At 43.9% G+C, this 13,631-nt stretch overlaps 1 protein-coding gene across 2 annotated transcripts in view; it reads left to right on the forward strand.

Moving 5' to 3' along the window:
• RPRD1B (regulation of nuclear pre-mRNA domain containing 1B) overlaps window positions 1–13,631 on the forward strand; it is a 77,209-nt gene that overhangs the window by 44,540 nt on the left and 19,038 nt on the right. The window contains exon 7 of one of the 2 annotated variants that reach the window (XM_061437555.1): window positions 10,603–13,255. The exons of the other annotated variant lie outside the window; for it this stretch is intronic. Coding sequence (XP_061293539.1) covers window positions 10,603–10,752 — 150 coding nt within the window. The 3' untranslated portion in view covers window positions 10,753–13,255. Of the gene's footprint in view, window positions 1–10,602; window positions 13,256–13,631 lie in introns of those variants that run through there. 2 annotated transcript variants of the gene reach the window in all.

A 13,631-nucleotide genomic window follows, 5' to 3' on the forward strand; every position in this document is an offset into this window, starting at 1 on the left:
TCTAAAAATGAGACCTAAGAAGTAACCAAAGCAGGCAGCTTTTATATGTTTTACATAGTAAATTTGTGAGGAATGACAGCACAAAGAAACTTAGGCTTTGGGTGCTTAATTAGAAAAGAATCTAAACAGAATTTGAGTGTGGGGTAGTGAATCAGAGAAGTAACAGAGTTTGTTTATACAGGCTTCTCAGCTCTGAATTCCTGTCTCTGACAATAAGGGTGTCTGTCTTTCCACCTCCAGATGCAGAAAGCGAACCTTTCACTTGAGAGATTTATTTCCTGCTTTTCAGGGAGACAGAAGAGGATCAGAATTTTTCTTGTTTTTTAATTTCTTATATCAGTGCTTTTCATGCGACTTCAAATAATTAATATGCCATGGTATAGCCATTTTGAGGTAGCCCACTCGGAGCCCCAGCAGTAGTAGTCCCTTTATTATTGGTTTTGGTAACAGAGCTGAAAGCCACTGAAGACTAGAATCAGAGCCACAGCTTTCTCTTTCCCTTGTATCTTCCCCAGCATCTTAACTCAGCAGCTCCAGCCCTGCTGTGACACCTCAGAAGGGATCATTCTGAAATGTCGCAGCTGCCACTAAGTCACATGGAGCAATGGAGCTGGCTGGGAGAGAGGTGTGAGTTAGTGATGGGTTTTTAATGTTCCCATGTAGATCCTTGAAGAAAAATTAAAAGCAGCATTCTTATTTTCAGCCCAAAGATTTAGATATTGTATTTTCCCATAAAAAATGAAGGATGAGTTAATTAGTTGTAGTTTAAGTTGAAGCTGTGATTTCTAAGTGTAGATTTCTAAGTCTATAGCATCAGCAACTATAGAGTTAAGCCTCCTGGAAAGACAAGAGGGCTGAGGGGGCATGTTAAGTAACCTTGGGGCAAGACTCAGCTTTCCCTTTCTGCCTGGCTCTCTTGGCGTTCCTGTGATGAAGCCGTTCTTTGACTTTAATTCAGTGTGGCAGGTCACGTTTCAAACAGGGCCCTTCATAAACTTCTTCATGCATAATAACCCTTTATAATTCTTAATTGGAAGTAGCTGGGCAGTGGGTGATTTTTATATACCATGTGTCCTATAGCACAACAGGGCAAGATAGAGGAAAACAGACATCTTGTTACTGGAAATCTTATCAAATCAAGCCCCTGCCTTTGGTGTTATTTCTAACACAATTTTTGTTGTGTAAATACTTCTTAGCAAGGAGAAAAAAGTAGGTTTGACAGTTTACATTTTGATCTGTATTTCTTACATGAGTTGCTAGAGGAAATGCTTACAATTTTTGTTTGTTTTGAAAGTGAAATTCCCCTCGAAAGGTCGTTGCGACATTGGCCCCTGTCATTTCTAACCGTCTTATCCCCCAGCTCATCTGCAGCATGTCAGCTCTGGCTTACCCCTCTAACCAAAAAAGGCAAAGAATGTGTCAGCCTTGCTTCCCTCGGCCAGTTGTCTCCATGTGCTGTGCTGGGCTGTGTTCCCACAGTGTCAGCTGGATCCATAGGAAGCAGGGGGATGTTGGACACATTTTCTACTTCTGGTTCAAAGAATCTTTGAGGCAAAATTCCAGAGTTTTGCCAGGAACATAAATCCTAGGCTCAGTCTTAGAGCCACACCTCCGTCCTTTACCTTCTCTGTTTTCAGCATTTCTTGGCGATTACAGAAACCCAGGCAGTTCATCATGTGTGCCTGCTTCCCCCTGCACTACCTCCCCTCCAGGATCCTGCACCAGGGCAGCAGTAGCCGCAAGTCTGGTAGAACACCTGCCTGTTTCATGGCTCCCCATGGTGGGGGTCGGTGGGGGCGTGTTTTGCTGCAGTGAGTGCCTGTAGCGAACGGCGGATTCAGCTCAGCGCTTCGCCTCTGCCACCACCCCAGTGTAAATTATGCATGAGCAGGGAAGGCAAAGCAACAGCGCTTCCTGGGTTTGTCTTGTCTTCTTGCTTGCCTGGTAGTGGAGGAAAAGGCAAGTGTCTGAAGATACAGGTGTGAAAAAGAGCCGTGTGAAGTGTGGGTGAGGTGAATCAGCTGGTGGGGAGAGAAGACTGAGAAACAGGAGCAGGGCAGGGGTGGCATCTGCTGGTGTAAATGGTGCAGGGCTCCATCTCTAGAGTTCCTGGACCAGGAAGGGTAGTGGGAGCCTTAGATTAAAGGCTGAGTCCTCTGTTATACACAGGTCTAAGGTATTTTAAGCAAACAGCATGTGACCACCTTGTCGCATCATTTGTCTGTGTGCTGAAGAGATTGTGGGATGCAGCACACTTCAGTGAGTCAAAAGAATTTGAATGGGTCTCATCACCTGGAAGTTGGTTTCATGGTGTCTTGAGAAGAATTCCTGATTTCTGCTGAGAACAGGAGTTCCTGAGGGCTCAGTGTGGAACCTTGCCGAGCTTGTGGGTCTTAGTTGTCAGAAAACACAGTGTACCTTGAGGAAAAAGATGCTTGGATTCTCCTGAGGTCTGTCTCCTTTGCCTGTTTAGAACCTAAGAGAATAACAGGAAGGCAGCTATCAAGGGTGTGCCCTGCCCCTAGTGAGGGAAGACGTAGAGACAGGTAAATGCTGGATTTGTGTCTGGGGAAGTAGTTTTATTTGGATTCATGCTTAATTTTCTGTTGGTCAGTGGCAGCATTAAGGGCTTCCCAGGTGGCTCAGTATTAAAGGATCTGCCTGCCAATGCAGGTTCAGTCCCTCAGTTGGGAAGATCCCCTGGAGGAGGAAACGGTAACCCACTCCAGTATTCTTGCATGGATAATCCCATGAACAGAGGAGCCTGGTGGGCTACAGTCCATGGGGTCGCACAGACTCTGACACAAGCTGTACATGCATACACTTGGGAAAAGGCTGACTCTAATTAAAAAAAAAAAAAAACGGTTAGGATATCACAGAGTCAGTTACTACTAAATCTGTTTGGAAAGTGGAGTTGCTCAGTCGTGTCCGACTCTCTGCGACCCCGTGGACTGTAGCCCCCAGGCTCCTCCACCCATGGGATTCTCCAGGCAAGAGTACTGGAGTGGGCTGCCACTTCCTTTATTTAGGGGACTATAAAATTACTATAGCCTCAGTTTGACCTAATTAGAGCTTGGGGTGAATTGTTTGTCTTTCCTCAAGGCATTAAGTGGGGTCATTCAGCTGTCCCAGTTAAGCAGCTACATATTTTAACAGTTTTGTTTGTTTATTTGTTTGTTTTTTCGGCTGTGCCATATGGGTTGTGGGATCTTATTCTCCCCCTGTCCAGGGATGTTTTAACAGTATTAAAGGCAGTCTTTACCTGTATTTAGATATTCAGAGTATGTACCTAGTGGCTCTTGCTGATACATTTTAACCAGTTGGCCGATTCACCATTTTTCAGAACAGTTTTAGGTTCACAGCAAAATTAAGAGGAAGGTACAGAGATTTCCTATATACTCCCTTATCCCCAGACCTGTCTTGTCTCCCCCACTATCTACGTCCTCCAGATGGGGTACATTTTTGCTCCTGATGAACCCACATAGTGAGCAGTAAAAGTTGTTCAGTCTCTTTGCAACCCCATGGACTGTAGCCCGCCAGGCTCCTCTGTCCACAGAATTCTCCAGGCTAGAATACTGGAGTGGGTAGCTGTTCTCTTTTCCAGGGGATCTTCCCAACCCAGGGATTGAACCCAGGTCTCCTGCATTGCAAGTGGATTCCTTACCATCTGAGCCACCAAGGAAGCCCTGATGAACCTATGCTGACACCAAATTAATAGTTACCTGAGTTCACATCGCTGTTGGACATTCTGTGGGTTTGGACAATGTGTAATTCATCACTATTGTGTTTCCACTACCCTGAAAATCATCTGCTTCACCTATTCATCCCTACCTCCTCCCTCCAACCTTTGTATCCATGATTTTGCCTTTTTCAGAATGTCATATAATTGGAGTCATACAGTAGTTAACCTTTCCAGATTGGCTTCTTTCAGAAATAATATGCATTTAAAGTTTCTCCCTGTCTTTTCATGGCTTGATAGCTCATTTATTTTTGTTGTTCAGTCACTTAGTCATGTCCAGACTCTTTGCAACCCCAACGGACTGCGGCTCGCAAGGCTTTCCTGTCCTTCACCATCTCCCAGAGCTTGCCAACTCACGTCCATTGAGTTGGTGATATCATCCGACCATCTCATCCTCTGTCATCCTCTTCTCCTCCTGCCTTCAGTCTTTGCCAGCATCAGGGTCTTTTCCAGTGAGTCAGCTCTTCACATCAGGTGGCCGATAGTATTGAAGCTTCAGCATCAGTCCTTCCAATGAATATTCAGGGTTGATTTCCTTTAGCGTTGACTCATTTGATATCTTTACAGTCTAAGGGACTCTCAAGAGTCTTCTCCAGCACCACAGTTCAAAAGCATAAATTCTTTTGTGTTCAGCTTTCTTTATAGTCCAACTCTCACATCCATACATGACAACTAGAAAAACCATAGCTTTGACTAGATGGGCGTTTGTTGGCAAAGTAATGTCTCTGTTTTTAATATGCTATCTAGGTTTGTAATAGCTTTTCTTCCAAGGAGCAAGCGTCTTTTAATTTCATGGCTGCAGTCACCATCTGCAGTGATTTTGGAGCCCAGGAAAACAAAGTCTGTCACTGTTTCCATTGTTTCCCCATCTATTTGCCATAAAGCAATGGGACTGGATGCTATGATCATAGTTTTTTGAATGTTGAATTTTAAGCCAGCTTTTTCACCTCCTCTTTCACTTTCATCAAGAGGCTCTTTAGTTCCTCTTTGCTTTCTGCCATAAGTGTGGTGTCATCAATATCTGAGGTTATTGATATTTCTCCCAGCAATCTTGATTCCAGCTTGTGCTTCATCTAGCCCAGCATTTTGCATGATGTACTCTGCTTATTTAATTGAAGTTAAATAAGCAGGGTCACAATATACAGCCTTGACGTACTCATTTCTTTTTAGTGCTGAATAATACTGTGTTTGGATGTACCAGAGTTTATCCACTCCTCTACTTGGTGTCTTGGTTGATTCCAGCTTTGGGTAATTATGAATAAGGCTGCTGTAAACGGTGGTGTGATGGTATTTGTGTGGACACAGATATTCAGCTCCTTTGGATAAATACCAGCAAGCATAGTCGTATGGTAAGAGTATGTTTGGTTTTGTAAGAAGCTACCAAATTGTCTTCCAGAGTGGCTGTACCATGTTGCATTCCCACCAGTGGTGTATTTGAGCCTTCCTCTTGCTCTGCATCCTCACCAACATGTGGTGATGTCTTTTCTGCACTCTGACTATTCTAGCAGGTATGCGGTGGTATTTCAATGCTGTTGTTGTTTTTAATGTTTATTTTATTTTTTGCTGTGCTGGGTCTTTGTTGCTGTGTGCAGGCTTTCTCTAGTTGTAGTGAGTGGGAGCTACTCTTCATTGTGGTATGGGGGCTTCTCATTGCAGTGGCTGCAGAGCACAGACTCCAGGGTGTGTGAGCTTCAGTAGCACAGGCTCCAGAGCACGGGCTCAGTAGTTGTGGCAGATGGTCTCAGTTGCCCTGAGGCATGTGGGATCTTCCTGGAACAGGGATCAAACTTGTATCCCCTGCATTGCAAGGTGGACTCTTAACTACTGGACCACCAGGGAAGCCCTCAGTATTGTTTTAATTTGCATTTCCCTGATGACATATGATGTCTTTCACAGACATTTTCTCCCACACTCTGGCTTATCTTTTCATTCTCTTGGCAGTCTTTTCTAGAGTCGAAATTTTTCATTTTAATGAAATCCAGTTTGTCATTTCTTTCATGGATCATGTTGTTGATGTTGTGTGTAAAATACTATCTGCTCTCCATTGTATTGCCTTTGCTCCTTTGTCAAAGATCGGTTGACTGTTGATATATTCTGGGCCCTCTGTTCTGTTGCACTCATCTTTTTGTCTGTTCTTTTGCCAGTATTGCGTTCTTGATTACAACAGCTTAAAGTTAAGTCTTAGAGTTAAGTAGTGTCTAGCTTTGTTCTTTTAATAGTGTGTTGACTCTTCAGAATCTTTTGCCTCACCATATAAACTTTAGAATTAGTTTGTTTATATCTTCAAAATAACTTGCTGTGGTTTTGATTGAGATTGCCTTGGATCTGCAGATCAAGTTGAGAAGAACTGACATTGTAAGAGAATTGCATCTTCCTATCCACGAATGTGGAATATCTCTCTATTTATTTACCTCTTCTATGTTCGATCATCAGAATTTTGTAGTTTTCCTCCTGTAGATGTCATAGATATTTTGTTAGCTTTATACTTAAGTATTTCATTGTTTAAAGACTAATGTAAATGGTATTGGGTTTTAATTTCAATTCCACTAGTTCATTGCCAATATATAGGAAAGTAATTGACTTTTATATATTAATGTTGTATCTTGCAACTCTTTTTTTTAATCCTGTTCATCGGCTCCTGCTTTCATCCTTTGTCTAGTGATGCCCTCCTCCTAGACTCATGAACCTGCCCTTAAAATAGAAATGTCTGTGGGTAGAAAACAAGAAGACCTCCCTGGGTCACGAGGAGGTGTGGGCCTGATCCATCCACTTTCAGAGTGCTATGAAAAGAGGACTTTAATGTGGAACATACTTCCTTTCATTAAAATGAATTTTCTCTAATGATATATAGAATATAATGGCAATCTAAACATGATGAGATATTCACGACCCAGATAATCATGATGGTGTGATCACTCACCTAGAGCCAGACATCCTGGAATGTGAAGTCAAGTGGGCCTTAGAAAGCATCACTATGAACAAAGCTAGTGGAGGTGATGGAATTCCAGTTGAGCTATTTCAAATCCTGAAAGATGATGCTGTGAAAATCCTGCACTCAATATGCCAGCAAATTTGGAAAACTCAGCAGTGGCCACAGGACTGAAAAAGGTCAGTTTTCATTCCAATCTCAAAGAAAGGCAATGCCAAAGAATGCTCAAACTACCACACAATTGCACTCATCTCACACGCTAGTAAAGTAATGCTCAAAATTCTCCAAGCCAGGCTTCAGCAATACATGAACCGTGAACTTCCAGATGTTCAAGCTGGTTTTAGAAAAGGCAGAGAAACCAGAGATCAAATTGCCAACATCCTCTGGGTCATGGAAAAAGCAAGAGAGTTCCAGAAAAACATCTATTTCTGCTTTATTTATTGACTATGCCAAAGCCATTGACTGTGTGGATCACAATAAACTGTAGGAAATTCTGAAAGAGATGGGAATACCAGGCCACCTGACCTGCCTCTTGAGAAACCTATATGCAGGTCAGGAAGCAACAGTTAGAACTGGACATGGAACAATAGACTGGTTCCAAATAGGACAAGGAGTACGTCAAGGCTGTATATTGTCACCCTGCTTATTTAACTTATATGCAGAATACATCATGAGAAACGCTGGGCTGGAAAGAGCCCAAGTTGGAATCAAGATTGCTGGGAGACATATCAATTACCTCAGATATGCAGATGACACCACCCTTATAGCAGAAAGTGAAGAGGAACTAAAAAGCCTCTTGATGAAAGTGAAAGTGGAGAGTGAAAAAGTTGGCTTAAAGCTCAACATGCAGAAAACGAAGATCATGGCATCTGGTCCCATCACTTCATGGGAAATAGATGGGGAAACAGTGGAAACAGTGTCAGACTTTATTTTTTTGGGCTCCAGAATCACTGCAGATGGTGATTGCAGCTGTGAAATTAAAAGACGCTTACTCCTTGGAAGGAAAGTTTGACCAACCTAGATAGCATATTCAAAAGCAGAGACATTACTTTGCCAAGAAAAGTCCCATCTAGTTAAGGCTGTGGTTTTTCCAGTAGTCATATATGGATATGAGAGTTGGACTGTGAAGAAAGCTGAGTGCAGAAGAATTGATGCTTTTGAACTGTGTTGGAGAAGACTCTTGAGAGTTCCTTGGACTGCAAGGAGATCCAACCAGTCCATTCTAAAGGAGACCAGTCCTGGGTGTTCATTGGAAGGACTGATGCTGAGGCTGAAACTCCAATACTTTGGCCACCTCATGCATGCTAAGAGTTGACTCATTGGAAAAGACCCTGATGCTGGGAGGGATTGTGGGCAGGAGGAGAAGGGGACGACAGAGGATGAGATGGCTGGATGGCATCACCGACTCAATGCACATGAGTTTGGGTGAACTCCGGGAGTTGGTGATGGACAGGGAGGCCTGGCGTGCTGCGATTCATGGGGTTGCAAAGAATTGGACACGACTGAGCCACTGAACTGAACTAAACTGAAACATGATGAGATACCCTCCTACCTCTTGTACTCCTAAAGAGGAACAAATGAGATTTTTTTTTTAAGATGAGGATTGTTTGAATTTAAGATGGTGTGGGAGTGTTAATCCAATCAATCACCTTTTGATCTCAGGTGGACTTGCTAAATTAGTCTGAGGATCACCCGAGAATAGGAACCCTTGGATTCTGATCCTAGGTCACCTCTCCAGGGAGTCGGTGATTTTCAAACTGTCCTTGAGGAATTCCTCCTTCAACTGAAGTGCTCTCTGTCTACTCTGGATGGCTGTGAGTTGAAGTGGCTTTCATGTGTCAGCTTTGGTCAGAGGATGGTCACAGGGAGCAAGGGTAACTATTACCCTTTTTGTACCTAGAATTCAGGAGAAGTTCAATAAATGAATCCATGTCCAGTAACAGAGAATAGGTGTCCTCTGTTAGCTTCTTGTGATGTCTGTAAAACCAGAGGAGAAAACTGTTTGTAGAAGGAAGAGCAGAGAACTTTGACATTTTATTAATAGGTCCTCAGATTGGAAATCAGTTTTTTGTTTCAAGAATGAAAGGTAATTACTGGTACCTAATCCTATCTTTTATATATTGTTAATTCATTGGGCAGCTGTGTAGATACTTACTGTTTGCAGGGCACTGCTGGGCATGGTGGATGCTGGGGAGGCAGTTGGGTTTGGTCCTTGCCTTCTGATGCTTACTGGTTTGTTGGGGGAGTTACTAGGAATAATTTATAGAAGTCATTATTTTAGTTGTGTTAAGTCTCAGAGGAAAGGAAGGGGCTATCAGAAGAGCTGCCTTTCTTTACTTGCCCCTTGTCTCTGTTTGAGGGCTGTGTGAGCAGCTGTCACTTCAGGGGGAAGGCTGACTGCCAGCAGTCACGTAGGGGCAGAGCCTCCCTGCTCATTTCCCCATTTCCCTCTCCCACTCCTTGCTTGGAATTTGTCTTTACAGCTTCAGCTAAGTGTTCTTTTTTTAACCTATCTCCTATCTTATCACTCTTCTTCAAACCTTTTGCCTCTCTAAGTATATGGAAGATGTCTGGCATGAAGGAATCTAGAACATGAAGAAAAACCTTATGGGTGCTCCACTTCCCTCATTTTCAGATAAAGAAGGATGGAGGAAAGGAGGGAACACCTCCACAGTCACACTGGAACTTGGGAGTCGGAGCCAGGACTAAGCCCAGGGCGTTGTGTCTCAGCCCAGTGCTCTGTTATGTTCCTGGAGGAGAGGCTTTAGTCAGCAAGGGCCCCGTCTCAGGAGCCACCTTGTCTTTGCGGAAACACCGAAGAGGGTGAAAAAAGAAAAAGTCGAGCCCCAAAGGAGCCAGAAACCACGCATGTCCTCTGGCCTAGAGTTGTTACCCAAGACCTTATAGCTGGGAGCTGAGGAAAGAAAATAGTGTATTCAGTTCCTGTCATCAAGGGAGTCGTATTTTAGAGGAACGTAGAACTCTGACATGTGGAGAGAGCACCTCAGAGCAGTCCATGAGGGGCGCAGTGCTCAGGAAGGCCAGCGGAGAGGGGGACCAGTGTATTGGATGAGGAGGAAAGATTTTCCTAGAGAGGCAGGACTCAGCAGTTGGTGAAGGAGCAAAGTCAGGACCTTGCCGAGACCAGGAGAAGAAAGAGCCCCTCAGGCTTAGGGGGATCCTGAACAAACGGCCAGTGCAGGCTCTGGCCTGTGCAGCATGTGGGCAGGAGCTAATTTTAGAAGACCTTGCACTCAGATCAGTCATGGAGATAGTGTGGCCCCAGGCTTCCCTTTATCAGAGGAGGGACTTGATGAAAGCTGGGCTTCTGAAAGATAAGTCCAGGGGCATGTTTAGGGGTGACTGCCAGAAGGCCTCAGCAGGGCCTTGCTACAGTGCCTACGTGTGGAACAAGGAAGTCCTGAACCAGGCGGTGGCGGTGGGAATTTTGAGCTTCTGAAGTCCTTGTCTATGAAGATGCTAACTCTGAGTTAATCTAAGTTTAACACAGAAAATAGTTAGCTCTAGAGTGGTTTTCCTAGTCATGTCTAGGTGGAGCCTTCAAAATAATTGTAAAGCTCAAGCATTATCTTACAGAGCATTTTGAAATAGATAAGCACCAAAGACACTACAAATACATAACATCACTTTTTACTTCCAGATCTCAAGCACTCAGTTAAATACCATTTAATTCACTATTTCCAGTATCGAACTCTAGAGCTTTCATTTTTTGTGTACAGTCTTGCTTTTGAGCATTTGAAAACCTGAGCCTGGTAGCTTAGCTGAATGTGTGAGGGGCTCTCTGGTCAGGAGCACAGGCCAGGAGGCTGAGAGTATCTGTATCAGCTCCTTAACGTAACTGCATCATCTCCTCGGGACCATAAACAGAAGCTTGTTTTCTCTTTGTCCTTAACGTAACTCTTTGTCTCCTCAGGAATATAAACAGAAGCTTGCTCGGGTAACCCAGGTCCGCAAGGAACTCAAGTCCCACATTCAGAGCTTGCCAGACCTCTCGTTGCTGCCCAACGTCACAGGGGGCTTGGCCCCCCTGCCCTCTGCTGGTGACCTGTTTTCAACTGACTAGGGCAGGTGTCATGCCCCAGATTCCCATCTGTACCAGCAGAAAGAAGAGGGCGCGTCATGGTTGGAAATAACCTGGAAGCCCCTGGTTCTGTCCCTCGTTCAGTCGGCCCCCATCCTCAAGAAAGAACCACAGACTCTGATTCTCCTCCCTCTCCCGCCTCTCCTCTGTCGAGCACAATTGAGAACAGTGGCAAATGGAATCCAGTTTCAGTGTATACTCGGAAAGAATACAAGCTCACTTCATGTTTCCATGCCCCTGTTGGTTTTCCCTTTTTAGCCCTCTCTGTACGCCTAAGAAGTTATGAAAATCATGTGTAGAAGAATCTTGTCCCTCATGACGACATTGTGTCATGAAAGCAGTTGCTCCTTTTCGAGCTGGGCTTGTTCAAGTTCAGGGCAGGCTTCCGCCAAGGGACTCAGGTCTGGAATCGTTGGCTTTCCTGGCTGCCATCCACCCCAGAGGTTGGAGGCACAACTGTATTGAGCGTCTTCGCCATAAAGAGTTTGCCAAATCTCAGATTCTCCCTTGTTGTGACTTCTGGCAATGTGTTGTCAGAGGTTAGGTGCATGTGTTCTGTGAGCATACTAGAGAATCTAGCAGTAAAGATTCAAAGCTGATCTGGGACATCAAGCCACAGTTCCGAGACAGACAGACTCATGGGGATCACAAGCATGAATCAAAAATAAGGTATTTCCTCAAGGTTCCTATCAACCTTCCCAGGCTGCTCTGATCAAGGGTCCCAACCTCTGGTCAGGAGCACGTTTCTAGAAACATTATCCTTGCCCCACATTGTGAAAGCTTGAAGGCAGTTATTAGAAATGGCACAGTGGGCCCCTGAAACTGAAGGCTTTCTGGGAGTCCGGGTTCTGCTGTTGCTTTGACCCCTTCTTTGGGGGAATAGGGCACACACTACCAGTTAATTCATTGCGTGGGTGCTTGTCCACAGCATGGTGACTAAACTTGAAACTCTCCCCTGCAGACCTGACACGCTGCATGCTTGTCTGTCCTTCAGTTCACGCCACTATATGTGTCCTTGTGCCCCGGGGAGGAGGAATGCTTTGTGTTAGGTGCCGCTGACTAACCCATCTCGGGAAGGGGGAGAGTAAGGGATATTAACTGGGGGGGTCTTAATTCCATTATCATGCCAGCTGACGTTATGACTGTATGATGTAGTTAGGATTTTTATCTTACTTTTAGTAAAGGCTAGGCCTGCTGTCTGTAAATCATTCTCATTTGGCGGGCTGATTTTTGACATTGGAAAGGGCAGAAAACAATTCGCCCTAATAGTGTAATAGGAATTAGAGCCCTGAGGCTGAAATCCAAAAGCTATAAAAGGAATTCCTTGGAGGGGGCTTCAGAATTTCCATCATTTTGAGTTGCTCTTTTCAGGATTACCAAAAAAGCCAATTACATGTGATTCTACATGTTCAACATGTTAGAGCATGATGATGTCTGTTTTTAGAAGTGTAACAGGCTTCCCTTCAGGAAGCTCTCCTGCCTGCCATGAAGTGAAAACAAGGAAAAGTCACAGCAGGTATGCAGTTTAACTCTGTAGAACCTCGTAGCATTTAAGCTATTTTTCAGATTGAATACGGACTGTGTGTTGGTTACATATCGACACTGCCTGTCGTCCTGTCATTATTAAATTAATGGGTCTGTCTGTAAAGTGTTTCTCCCAGAGGCCAAAGGGCAGTAAATGACTTTAGCACAATTGCAGAATGAATTCCAGCCTTTGCTGTATCTGCATATAAGCCCTCCCCGTGTGGTGTGCTGCTGTGGTCTTGCAGGCGAGCCGCTTCCAAACAGATCGCCGTGGGCGCACTCTGTGCTTTCAAAGGAGGCGCGTCTTAGCAGCCACAAACCAACCAGAAAGGTGGAGAAGGCATTTGGTCTCATCAGCTAGATGAAAATGTTATATAACATAATGGATTTTGCCCACTGCTGTGTTTTATCTGATTGAGTCTTTGACTAGAGATTGGTGCGTAATTATTACAGCAAGAGCAAGAAATGAAACTGTAGCAATTATGTAAATGAATGTGTTGGCCTCTTAACACCTGTTACTAGTAGACTTCCTATAAGGAGGTTAGTCCTGTTTTTTTTTTTTTTTCCCAATGAAATGCTTTTGGTTTTTAACTCTCAATTGTCCCACATCCTCCCCAAGTGTACTTTTTACTTCGTTTGTTTAATTTAAATGACCCTTTCTCCTTGTGTGTATGAGGTGACCAGGTGGGGTGGGGTGGGGGGTTTGTTTTGTGTTTTCCTACACTTAGGACATCCATCGGCCTCCAAGACCTTTCCTTTAGGTCATGTTCCTCAGAAAGTCTTCAATCTTCCTTTGTTTTTTGTTTTTGTTTTTTTTCTTAAAGAATATTTTTAAAGCTTAAATTTGTATATTAATTTAGGACTTTATTTAGAAGTATAGGCTGCCATTGGCGGTAGCAGTATATTCTGAAATGTCTCATAGATATATATTTTTGAATAAAGATGGTGTTGTTGAACAACATTGTACAGTGTTTCTTTTCCCTTCCCTCTTAGGGAACCCTCAAAACTTTCTTTGTAATCAGTGGGTAATTAGTAATTACCAATAGAGATTGTACTATCTGTACAGAATCCTGTCTCTTAGGAGTTTTTGTGACAGTTAGTGGCCCATAAATACTCAGCTGTTACATAGAATTTTTGGTTCTTTCCAGGGGGTCAGTTAGCCAGTCCACACAGTATCCAGGAGAGGTACCTCCAGAGTTTTATCCTCATTGTACAGAAATGGGATGGAGAGGTCACATGACTCTTTCCCTAGTACCACACAGTCTCTGGCAGATTAAAACTTGGAAGTTCTTTGATTTCAGTGCTTTTGTTCACACCACCAGGCCTCCTAAGAGAGA

Source organism: Bos javanicus, chromosome 13 (assembly GCF_032452875.1).
Source record: "Bos javanicus breed banteng chromosome 13, ARS-OSU_banteng_1.0, whole genome shotgun sequence".
In the NCBI taxonomy this organism is placed as follows: domain Eukaryota; kingdom Metazoa; phylum Chordata; class Mammalia; order Artiodactyla; family Bovidae; genus Bos; species Bos javanicus.